General features: G+C 35.3%; 1 protein-coding gene across 14 annotated transcripts in view; it reads right to left on the reverse strand.

The window, feature by feature from the left end:
• Window positions 1–13,007, reverse strand: part of dmd (dystrophin) — a 251,520-nt gene that overhangs the window by 165,618 nt on the left and 72,895 nt on the right. For all 14 annotated transcript variants that reach the window (XR_001799156.4, XR_012404170.1, XM_073949244.1 and 11 more), the window contains 5 exon segments: window positions 9,978–10,079; window positions 9,617–9,724; window positions 5,886–6,065; window positions 5,481–5,653; window positions 349–472 (listed from right to left, as the gene is read on the reverse strand). Coding sequence is in view for 12 of the 14 variants with exons in the window: in XM_073949244.1 (XP_073805345.1) it covers window positions 349–472; window positions 5,481–5,653; window positions 5,886–6,065; window positions 9,617–9,724; window positions 9,978–10,079 (687 nt within the window). In the remaining 2 variants the exon portion in view is untranslated.

Raw genomic sequence — 13,007 nt, forward strand, 5'->3', positions numbered from 1 at the left:
TTGTTTAAGCTATATCTAAAGGCATTAATTTGGTCACAGTCATCTGTTATTTACTCCGAAGCAAATAGATTTGACTGCAATGTTAGGTTTAGCTCAATGCTGAATGAAAACTTGGTTGTGATTCTTTTGACGGATTATTCTTTTCTTTATATTGTTGTTTGTTAAATGTTACTGATTAATAAATTAATTCATATAAATTGCAGTAATTTTTAATGAAAAATATTTTTGCAATGCAAATTTATACGACAAATACGACAAATACTTCACAGTCTGTTATCCATTCTATGTTACATTCATTTGTTGTGCAATACAGGTGAATCACTATAAAATGTGTTTATGTGGTCTTACCAGCACTTTTTCATAGAGATCTGCCACACTGCCTTCTTTACGGGAGATTGAGAACTCGGGATTTTGCAAAACAGCCTCGGACCGAGTCATAAAACTGTGAATTTCAGTGAAGTCCACATCAAATCTGCAGGGACATCGATGAGAGAACAGCAAAACAAATTAGTAATTCTTGGTTGTTTGTTAGGCTTTTGAATGTTGTTGGGATTCAGGCATTGATTAGCATTTTCCCCATCACTGCAGGCTTTGTTTCAGCGTCCTTTCTGAACTCAAAAGTGATTATTTAGATGGGAAGAAAAAGCCTTCTCTGCAGAAAACCACAGTCCTGATCAGTATCTCAGATTTACACTGAAAATATATATGTAAAACCTCCGCACAACATAAATTCCTTTGAGAATGTGTGCTGAGGACTCCAGTGGACACAAGAACATAAAAACAATGATTTTTCCTGTTTGTTCAAACTACTTATTTAAAATCAGCTTAAATCAACACAATTCTTGAGTTTGTTTTTGTTACAACTTATTAGTTTTATGTTCAATCCACTTATATTTATTCATACTGGGTCCAGAAAATATTACCATACCACCCCATATTTACCCTCTTTACACTGGCTGGATTTTAAATTCTGTATTGATTATAAAATATTGCTTATTACCTATAAAGCCTTAAATAATCTAGCTCCTGTTTATCTCACCAACCTTCTGTCTCACTACAATCCAACTCGTTCTTTAAGACTTTAAAATCAGGTAGTACACAGAATAGCAAAGTCTACTAAAGGAGGTCGAGCCTTCTCATTTATGGCTCAAACACTGGACTTCGAGGGCAACACATATACTTAATAAATGCACTTCATTTAACATGTGCACACCACCTAAATGCTATAAAATGGCAGGTTAATGATGTCTGTATATAATAACTTATAATTGATTGTAATGCAATAATGTGCAACTTTTGTAAAGCTGCTTTAAAACAATAGTTATTGTAAAAAGAGTCATACAAATTCACTTGAATTGATAATTTATTTAAAACAATTAGGTTAACTTACTCGATTTATAAGGAATTGCGTGAAATCCAGCAGTGTAGATCTACATTAATATTCACTTAAAAATATAATATAAAATAAAATCACATAAAACAAAGATTTCTGCTGTTATCTCAAATGACTTGATTAAAATTTGCAGATTTTTTCAAATATAAAATAGTTGACAACTGATTTGTATTATGTTCAATCTACTTAGATGGTAAACATAAATGAATAAATTATATTTACATCTAAATATACAGTATCTTTGAAGTGGATCAAAACCAAGTTGTTCTTAAACTATTGAACACCAATTCCAAGGATATTACAGCTAACAAAAAAAACTAAAACTAAAATCTAAAATCATTTTCGATAACTGAAATAAATAAAAAACAAAACCGTATTGTGTACATACAAAACTAACTTTAACTACAGTTAAAGCAAAAATGTCCATCATTTTTGTCTATGTAAATGTATTTCATATGCAAGTCTACTGTAAGCCTTTTAGAAGTAAATCTATTTACTTCGCGCTGTAGGTGTTTGACCTGTACAGCACCTCAGAGTCTTGATGCCATTGGCCATATCAAGCTGGTTCTCCTCGAGTCAGTTCTCGTTGTTTCTCCCGCGACAAAAACATTGAGTGGACATGACAGCAGCACGGTGACAGCATTAAATACAGAGACTTGGAATTATTAATCTAACACATTTGTGTCTAATAAATAGGTTTTATTTCTGCCTTATTAATAGGAATCGCGAACAAATCGCTCTTTTTATCCGGATCTTCAAAGTTAACCGGTGGAACTAGTTCCCCAAATCGAACTGAATCGTTTTTTATTTACGTCTCCAGTAAGCACTTTTATCCAGAAACTACTTACTTTTTAACATGCCAAATACCCCCCTCTGACTCGAAATAAACCATTATATACTGAGTTATTCAGTTATTAGAACAGTACACTGAGATCAGATTTGAGAAGCAGTAAACCGATAATACTGCGCATGCATGATTGAGCAGATGGTTAACCAAACACAAACAGTACATGACAGCCTGCTGTGAGAGAACTAAACTTGAACAACTGAAGCACAGGTAAACCAGGGGCTTAAATGAGAGGATCTGACAAAAACGATCTGACAAAATTTCATAACAGAAACCGTAACGGACTTTCAATAAGTGAATCATGCTTCAGTTGGGTTGCAAAACTAAATTGTAGAAAATTTTCAGATCGTAGTGATGTTTTAACTGACCGAAATTATGATTGCTGACTACATCCAATATCTTTGGTAAGTTGTAGGCTGTTGTATTTGAATTGGAGAATGTGTAGAAGGTAGTGGTGGATGATTGTGGTCATTCTTTGTGATTGTGGTTTATTCTGATGATTTTGAATCTTGCACCTAACAAATATCCTGTTCAGAAAAAAAAAAACTAATACTGAAACTAACAAAAACTAAACTAAAACTAAGCAATTTAAATACATAAAAACTAATCAAAACTAATAGACCTGCTACTAAAAAACTAATTAAAACTAACTGAATTTGAAAACAAAAAGTCAAAAGGAAATAAAAACTAAAACTAATGAAAAATCCAAAACTATTATAACCTTAACCTCTTGTCTCTGGAATATTTTTAAATGATTTCTGCTCCACGTTAAATGTTGACTCATGTACATGTATAAATGTGTGTGTGTGTGTGTGTGTGTGTGTGTGTGTGTGTGTGTGTGTGTGTGTGTGTGTGTGTGTGTGTATTTATGCTGGGATGACTTCACTAGAAATTTTATTAGAACAGTAGATCAGTAGTTCCCAATGACTCCAATGGGATTGCATTAAGAGGAAAAAATGTCATATGTAAAAGGGAAAAACTATAATCTTAAGTGCTTTAATTAGTTTCATTTTCAATTAAGGTTTTTCATTTACCACTGTGCAGAATAGTAGTATTCATGCATTGGATGCTTTCGGCTTTATTAACAGCAATAATGTTCTGAGATCAGTCTATTTTTAATTGCGGAGTCCATATGTTACATCTAAAAGCAATGCATGTTATTAAAGCAGGTGTTATTTCTGAACTGCAATAGTTAACGGAACATTCTGGTTTTCCAAACGAAGATTGATTGCTTCATAGGGAGTAAAGTGTGTTACATTCACAAGATAATTCAAATGAAACAGATTTGATCTTGTACTCATTTTACTCTTGGGTTTCATTTCAGTCAATTAACTGAAATGTGTGTCATAATTATATTAAGTTACACCAACACTAACGTTTTTTTGTGTGTTGCCATCATGAAAAGGTTTTACTTAAAGCAGATTTGGCTAATAAAAAGTAATTATGAAAATTCTAAAAACTAGTTCAATTAAAAAAAAAAAGTGTTTAAAGAGAGCTATACAATAACCTTATTAGGTCACACTATATTTTGATGGTCCGTTGGCTGCAATTACATGCCAACTAATTCTCATTAGATTATAAGTAGACTGCTAGGTTGAGGTTAAGGTTTCTTATAGTCAGTTAAATGTCTGTTGAAGGAGCAGTATCAACGGATATTAAGCAGACAGTCTTCTAATACTCAAATCCCCCATCAAAATAAAGTGTTACCCATTAGTATTCAAAATTTACAGACTTTTATAATTGTTAAAGATAGAAACTTAAAATTATGTGATATAAACTTTAGTGATATCAACTCAGAATTGTGAGGAACAAACTGAGAATTGTGCAGTATTGTATGAAATCAGAATTGCGAAGAGAAAATATATAGTAAATAAAAAATTTACTGCTGTTATACACTCACCGGCTACTTAATTAGGAACACTTAGGTCCAACTGCTCATTAATGCAAATTTCTAATCAGCCACTCACATGGCAGCAACTCAATGCATTTAGGGATGTAGACATGGTCAAGACGATCTGCTGCAGTTCAAACCAAACATCAGAATGGGGACTAAATGTGATTTAAGTGACTTTGAATGTGGCATGGTTGTTGGTGCCAGACTGGCTGGTCTGAGCATTTCAGATACTGCTGATCTACTGGGGGGTTTTCACGCACAACCATCTCTACAGTTTACAGAGAATTGTCTGAAAAACAGAAAATATCCAGTGAGCGGCAGTTCTGTGGGTACAAATGCCTTGTTGATGCCAGAGGAGAATAGCCAGACTGGTTTGAGCTCATAGAAAGGCAACAGTAACTTAAATAACCACTTGTTATGACCGAGGTATGTAGATTTCTGCTGTGACATTTAGATGGTAGGGTAAGAGTTTGGCGTCAACAACATGAAAACATGGGTCCATCCAGCCTTGTATCAATGGTTCAGGCTGATGGTGGTGGTGTAATGGTGTGGGAGATATTTTCTTGCCACACTTTGGGCCCATTAGTACCAACTGAGCATCGTGTCAACTACCACAGCCTACCTGCTGACTATGTCCATTCCTTTATGACCACAGTGTACCCATCATCTTTTGGCGGCTACCTCAAGCAGGATGCGCGCCAAGTCTCAAAGCGCGAATAATCTCAGACTGCTTTCTTGAACATGACAATAAGTTCACTGTACTCAAGAGGCCTCCACAGTCACCAGAGCTCAATCTAATAGAGCACCTTTGGGATGTGGTGGAACAGGAGATTTACATTATGGATGTGCAGCCGACAAAGCTGCAGCAACTGCGTGTTGCTATCATGTCAATATGGACCAAAATCTCTGAGGAATATTTCCAGTACCTTGTTAAATCTATGCCACGAAGGATTAAGGCAGTTCTAAAGGCAAAAGGGCGTCCAATGCGACAGTAAGGTGTACCTAATAAAGTGGCCGGTGAGTGTATGAACTCAGAATTGAAAGGAGAAAAGTTTAAAATAGTGCAATGAAAATTGAGAACTGTGTGGAATTGTGCAGTACTGCATGAAGTCAAAATTGCAAAGGGAAAAAGTCAAAATTGTAGTGAATCATAAGCAGAAAAACTGTGCAACAAACTCAGAATTAAGCTTTAATTTACTTTAATTTAGCTCAAGCTTTATTTCAACAGTTCTCGATCTCAAAAGCAGAAACACTGAACAATCATAAAAAAGTCTCCTATTTCTGTTGTCACAAATAGATCCAACACGTCCAGTGACCTGTGATGAAACCGAAACACACAAGCTCACCTTTTCCGCAGTTCTGAATCCACGACAATCTGTCTCTTTTTCTGAGGTGGAGGGGTGGACATGCCCTCCTTAGTATGCTTCACCATCTTCTTCTGGTTCGTGGTCACCTTGGTGACAGTTGCCATGGTTGTGTGCGTGATCTCCGACTGGGATGTGGTGACAATAGTTGAAATCTAAGAGGGGACGAAAGTTAAAGTAAGACATGCATTGTGCGAGTGTACGGAAGTGTACTGATTTCTGGAGTGCACATGAAAGAGAGGCGGCGAGATGTATAGTGAGAGCGCTTTATTTATTCGGAGCGATGGCAGGGAAAGCCGTATCAAATTTCGAGCGAAATAGAAATAGATGGAAGAGTATTGCGGAAGAGATGAGACACAGTAAATGGAATGGCATTAGCATAACCACCTTGGTGCTGGTGAGCTGAAGCGCCTGCACCAATTTGTCCCAGCGCTGAGCAAACCTCTCCAGCTTTGCTTCCAGCTTCCCAGCGGCCTCTTTGCTCTTGATGTTAGTCAGCAGATCCTGGACGAGCGAGCAAAGCTTGTCCATGGTCTGCCTCTTCAGCTCCAGGTCTGCTTTTAAAATCTGAGGAAAGAAATTTGTTATGTTCTCCTATGCGTCATTCATCAACTTATATGACAATTCTCACTTTTTCTAGGAATTGTGAGGAAAAAGTCTTAATTATAAGAAAATTGTAAGAAAACATTGGGAGTTACTGTATAAATAGTAAAATACTGTATACATTTAGAATTGGCAGATGCAATTATACACCTCATTTTCTATTTAATTATGAGATTTAAATACATTTTAAATCTCACATTATTTTCAGCTGAATTAGCTTGTCGGATGGTCATCATAACCACACTTAACGTACCAAAAATACTTACTAAATATTTAAAATAAAGAAATATAAAATAATACTTATTTTTTTGAAATACAAATTTATCACATCATATATCATTAGAAATATATATATGAATGTTTCAAATTAAAAACAAGCCTATTGTCATTTAGGAAAATTATAAATAACAAACTGGCCAGCACAAATAACATTTCTTGGTCAGGATTTTACCATTTGAATAAAAATAACAATGATAATGTAGAGCAGCGGTGCCCAAACTTCTTGTTATGAAGGTGTGTGTTATCAAAAAACAAATTTAATAGAGGCCTATGGGCCGAAGGCAAATACACCAAACTGCACTGTAAAAAATGCAGGGTTCCACACATTTCATATAGGTTGTCCCAACACAAATCAAAAATGTGTGAAACAGACAACATAAATGATATACATTTAAAGTCAGAATAATTAGCCCACTTGAATTATTAGCCCTCAAATTATTAGCCCTCTTGAATTTTTTTCCCCAATTTCTGATCAACCAAAATAATGTTTCTAAACATTATTGGTTTAATAACTAATAACTGATTTCTTTTATCTTCGCCATTTTGCTAGATATTTTTAAGATAGTAGAATTCAGCTTAAAGTGACATTTAAAGACTTGATTATTTAGGGTCATCAGGTAAGTCATTAGCTATGTTTCCATCCAAAGATGCAAACTAAATGTATGTGCAAAACTGGTATATCGCATAAAAGACATGCAAATAAAGCAGCATTTTCATCCAATGAGTTAAAGAGAACAAAATTGTCACATCCTGATTAACTGCCGCCAAATATCCACAGTAAAAACTGAATTTATAGCGGAAGGAGAAGCTGCGTCAATCTTTTCCTTATTTAATAAATGACTTGAACCTCAGTATGCTGACATGCAATAAGTGTGTGGTGGAATTTGAAGGCATTAGATGTGGAGCACTGATGCTCTTAACAATTCTGGAGGTAATTAATAATCAGAGTTGGATGTAACACATTTTTATAGTAAAGCGTTACTGTTTTCTAATGACATTTTTGCGGAACGCAGGAATGTAACAAATTACATTTTCAATCTGTATAATTTGATTACAGTTACTAAAGTCAATGTAATTGTGTGCAGGTTGTGTAAATGATGACAGTTTTTATTTTTGGGTGAACTGTCCCTTTAAGGTTGAACTTCATCTATCAGTTGATCTCGCTCTACTATTATGTTGTAATAAAATTTAGCCATTTATATGCATTAAATGCAACTTATAATTTGAGGGGGAAAAAAACTTTCTTAAAAATTAAGAAATGGTAGAAGCATGGAAAAAGCTTATATTATTGTTATTTGTTGGCACTTATTGCCATATAAGATAAAAAACTATTTTACTGATTATTTATCTGAAAAACAAACAGCCATTGATTATCATAGAATTTTTGGATTCTGCAATGCATGTCAATGGCTGCTTTTTGTAGGACCACTCACTTAATTTACTTGACAGAATGCAAGTAAAGGATGATGACAGTTTCACTTTTGGGTGAACTATCCCTTTAAGCTTCCTGAATGCAAACAATGACAACCTTACAACTTTTATCACACAATCAGATCTTACAACTCTGAGAAAAGTGGTAGAATTGTGCAAAATAAACTCAAAAGAATAAAAGGCAGAGGAAAAATTATCAAAACATTTTTTAAGCAAGATGCTAATGGTCTAATCCGATTTAATGATTAATGCTAAGCTAATCTAAACTGTATTTACAAAAAAAATAAGGTCGGAAATTTAACAAAAAGCCAGAAAGTTTTTCCTCCGAATTTCAACATATAAACCCAGACATAAACTCATCAATCATAATTGTGTTTTATAACTCTGAATAACAAGAATAAAATGTCTGAATTGTACATAAATCTCAGAACTACAGGAAAAAGTCAGAATACAGACATATAAAGCCAGAAAATGAGCTCCATTTTAAAGATCTAAGCGCAGAGTCTAAAACGCATGGCGCAAAAGCACTAGCGGCATGTCTGAATTCACTTTTGCTATTTTAAGAACGGAAAAATAAGCTCTGCGCCCCGGCGCATGGTCTAACAAGGTTGTTCTTATTCTCTTAATAAGTTATGGGTGTGTTTAGAGCATTACATGCATTAAACCAATCAGAGTCTCATCTCTCATTCCCTTTAAGACTCAGTCACGTCATGGCGCACTTCCTTTTTACTGTACATGGTGGACTTTGTAAGTGGAAAAACTGAACACTTCACTAGCGAGAAAACAGTTAAACAGACCGCCTGCAGCATAAAGTTAAAGAACGAGCCTCCTCCATTCGGCCTTACTTTCTCTTTACTTTTACTTTTACACTCATAAGTAGGGCCAGACGGAATCTGCAGATGTTTTTTGCTATTTCTGCGGAGAATTTTGGTAAAAGTCAGCAGATTTCAGCAGAATTATTTTGTGAGTATCCGAACTAAAACCTTAATATTTACAATAAAAAAATTATATCTTTTAACTTTTATTTAATGTTTAAAATGCAAATCCAATTAGATTCACTTTATTTGGTAAATAAAGCAAGTTTGTCTTATAATATATCTAGTAAAAGATAGAAAATATTACTTTACAAACTGCATTGTACATAAATCAGATGAACATTTTCACATTAGTCAATAATATTACTGAAAATAATAAAATAAAAACTAAATTAATAAAGATTTACACACATTTACTCATGTAAATGAACAGAATTCATGATGAGCTAAAAATCTGCAGAAATCTGTGAAATTTTGCAGATTCCGGATGGGCCTACTAATGAGAACTAGATTTGCTATTTAAACAACGTGGTGCAAAATGTAAAAATTAAGGTTGTGCTGGTCTGTAAATAGCAACAAATCACACCAAACACATCTTGCACCTTATAGCGCTGGGTATATGATAGGGCCAATAATCTCTTAGTTTTCAATTAGGAAAAAAAAGAAGTCAGAATTGTGTGTTATGAACTCAGAATTAGGAGAAAGGAATGCTTTTGTCTCAATTATATTTCTTAAAATTCTCTAACACTGTCTGGGAATCATGCTGCATTCATAAAAAGCCCTGATTTCAAACCCAGCACAAAAGATTTCAACACCACGCAACATTAACAACCCATTTTACTTTAGTAATGTGAAGATTTAACATGTCATGCAGCATAATCAACAAGAATAAAAATACTTTTTTTCCCCCATCAGTATTCGATTGTTAATTATGTAAAGTAGGGCTGCTTTTAATGCATCGGTGAGTCTGGATTACGTGTGGCCACTTACCGCCAGCTTCCGCAGGTTGGCGGCTACTTCATTTGGGTCATTTGTGCCACTGCTTTGGATGGACTGGACCAACTCCTCCTTTTGAGTCAGCCAAGAATCAAACAGCAGCTATAAAACAAGCGCAGCGGATTAAAGGGAGATTGTGAGATGTGTTCTGCACTGCTGCTTTTCCTGTTTCGCTTTTTTTTTTAGCTCTGGTGATGTTATCGGCTGATTCTCTTGAGAAAAAGGGGGTCTTCAAAAGCGTTATGTTTCCCCAGACATGCTCTCATTATAGTCATTTAATTCAAAAGAAGATTTCAGAGCTGCTAAATGCATTGCAAAAGCTTTCTCGGGCACGTTCTGGAAGGATTTGGTATACCTGCTCCTCAGAGAAATGCTGCCAGCACAGCAGGATCTTTTGAAGGAGGATCCAACGCTCTTCAGTCCATTTACAGATCGCTGCCCATCGTTCCCCAAGGTTCTGTGGAAGTAGCGTGGAGGTGTTAGGGAAAACCAATTCAAGTAAACAAAACATTATACCACACGTCTTGTTTACACTTGGTATTGTGATGGGTATTTTTGTATTGGGTCAGAAATAGAGGAGGGCGTTTGAAAACTGTTTTTACCCTCATGATGTGTGTGACGAGGGGGCGTGGCCGAGAGCCGTGGGATCCGAGGCAGGTGCGCACCGCAGGTGTATCCACTTACGCGGTGGCCTCACCCCGTTCCCACGGCTCTCGGCCACGCCCCCTCGCCACAATGTGTATTAGAGAGGACTTTCATTCTTCATTATTTTGGGAAAATGACCAGCCAACAATAATAGAATCTCTCATGATTCTATATTCTCATCAAATTCTAGATTCAGTCTTTAAAACTGGCCGTAAATTTCGTTTTGGAAATGGTGAATCGCAGATATAGGCAGGTAGACGGATGGACAGATAGATGGATGGATGGATGGATGGAGACAGACAGAGATAGATAGATAGATAGATAGATAGATAGATAGATAGATAGATAGATAGATAGATAGATAGATAGATAGATAGATAGATAGATAGATAGATAGATAGATAGATAGATAGATAGATAGATAGATAGATAGATAGATAGATATAGATAGATAGATAGATAGAAAACAAAGATGGACAGATGGACGGAAAAAAAAGACATGGATGGATGGATAAGAAAACAAAGATAGAAAGATCAACAGACAGAATATACAGCTTATTGCCAAAAGGAAACAATCCCACACACTATCAATACGTGCTGAACGATGTATTAAATTGAATGTAGCATTTTGGTCTCACGACCTTCATCAGGCATATATACATAGACTAGTACTTCTTTATCTGCTGCATACAGTATGATTAATATGATTTCTATGTATACATGTTTGATGAAGGTCATGAGACTGAAATGCTACATTTTATATTTATATATATAAAAAAATAACACACATAAGCTGAACAGACTTACAAGGCACCACCGACTGGCTTTATAGTCACATTTTATAAGCACATGTTGGACTCAATCTTTTTGTCAGCTTGTTTTCTTTCAATTAGGACTGGTTTTTGTGTTTATTTTTGGAACTGACTGACTGTAAGCCTCATTGATCAGAGAGATTGAATCAGTGAGCTTTAAGAGGTCTTTTTATAATTCAGAAGCATGTTTATCAAGCTTAAGTTCACATATGGACATGAATGATTGCAACAAATAAATCCCTTGGACCTGTGCATGTGTGGATACATGCAAGCTATACAACTCACACTCATGTACAATATTACAGACTTTCATTTTCACAGAGATTAACTTTATCTCTAGATTAAGAAATGACTGTGAACAAACAGTTTCAAGCATTAATACAAACCCAGTCCTAATTAAAAGAAAACAGATTGTAACACAATATTTGGCGATACTGTAGCATAACATGATTTATAAGGTCTTTTTAGAACAGTCATAGTTTGCCCTTTTGTAGCTACAAAATAAAAGCATTTCAAAACAAACTGTCTGGTTAAACATTAAAACATACTATTGTGATGATCACAGTACATACTTTTAAATCAATAGGACCTTTGATCAATCACTTATAAAAAAACGAAATTTGTTACACTCCTAATCTTTATGAAAAGTGTCATGAAATTTTGATTGACCTCAGACAGTCAGGACTTTAGTTAAACACCTCATCTGAAAGATAATGTAATTCCAAAGGTATTATTGGGTTTTCAATAGACTTTTCAGTAGAATTCTTTTAATTAAGTTTGTTCACTTTCAAGCAATTTCCTGATTTATTTAGGGTCAGGGTCAATTTAAGGTCAACTCAAAATGTTAAAAATCCCAGTTATATGTATGTATGTATGTATGTGTGTTTTCTGATTTCAAATCTAACACTGCCAAATAACTGAGATATAAACAGAAAACCACACAGAGAGACAGCTACAAATCTATGCTTACGGCTGTGAGTTTGTGTTAGAATCAGAGGTGTTAGGGGAAAGTTACACCATTTTTGCCTTCAGAACAAATATGCAATTTCAGTTTAAATACCATCTGGCTAGAATTCTTCAACAGCAAGTCCCAAAATATTTAAGAACGAGGTCAGCAGAAAGACTGTATATGGTCTTTTAGTAGCTGTTCGAATGCATTTGCCCACACTTCTTCATATTCAACTACTTCTGGTAGCTCAAAAAGATGTAAACCAGCTGTATTTCAATATTTAGAATTGTTCACTTGAGACTGGATCAATTACAGTTCATCAAAATGTTAGGTGTAAACAAGGACCTACTAAAAAAACAACACCACCTTTTGGAAATAGGTTCATTTTACAAGACTTGTAGAGGTAAACAGTTTTTTACCAGTTTTAAATACAGTTTAGATTAGCTTAGCATTAATCATTAAATCGGATTAGACCATTAGCATCTTGCTTAAAAAATGTTTTGATAATTTTCCTATTACGTACTGACTCTTCTGTAGTTACAACCTGTTTTAAGACTGACAGAAAACAAAAATTTCAGCATAGGCTCATTGTGGATACCTACACCCGTCTAGATTTCTGGAGAACACGAATTATGTGCATTTCGCCTTTAAAACGAATGCTACGGAGCGGTGTGATGCTGCTGCCAACTTCTGTTCCTTCCAGCGCTAGCAGCTGACCAGTTCTGTGTGGACCGCTTTTTAGGTGTTTGCCCAGAGGCTCACCACGTAGGTCGCCAGATTTGGTACGCAGAGCGGAGTTGACCGCGATGACAAAATTTGAGTCTGGTGAAGAACGGTTCCAGAAACCAGGTAAAACAAAAGCCAAAAAACAAAACAAACAGGCTAAAAACATGGTGAAATCACACGGCTGCTACGGCTTTATTTTTTCTTCTTCTGCTGAAGTGTATATTGCACCCTCTGGTGGATTTACAAGAGGATA

The sequence above is a fragment of the Danio rerio genome, chromosome 1 (genome assembly GCF_049306965.1).
Source record: "Danio rerio strain Tuebingen ecotype United States chromosome 1, GRCz12tu, whole genome shotgun sequence".
NCBI classification, from domain to species: Eukaryota; Metazoa; Chordata; class Actinopteri; order Cypriniformes; family Danionidae; genus Danio; species Danio rerio.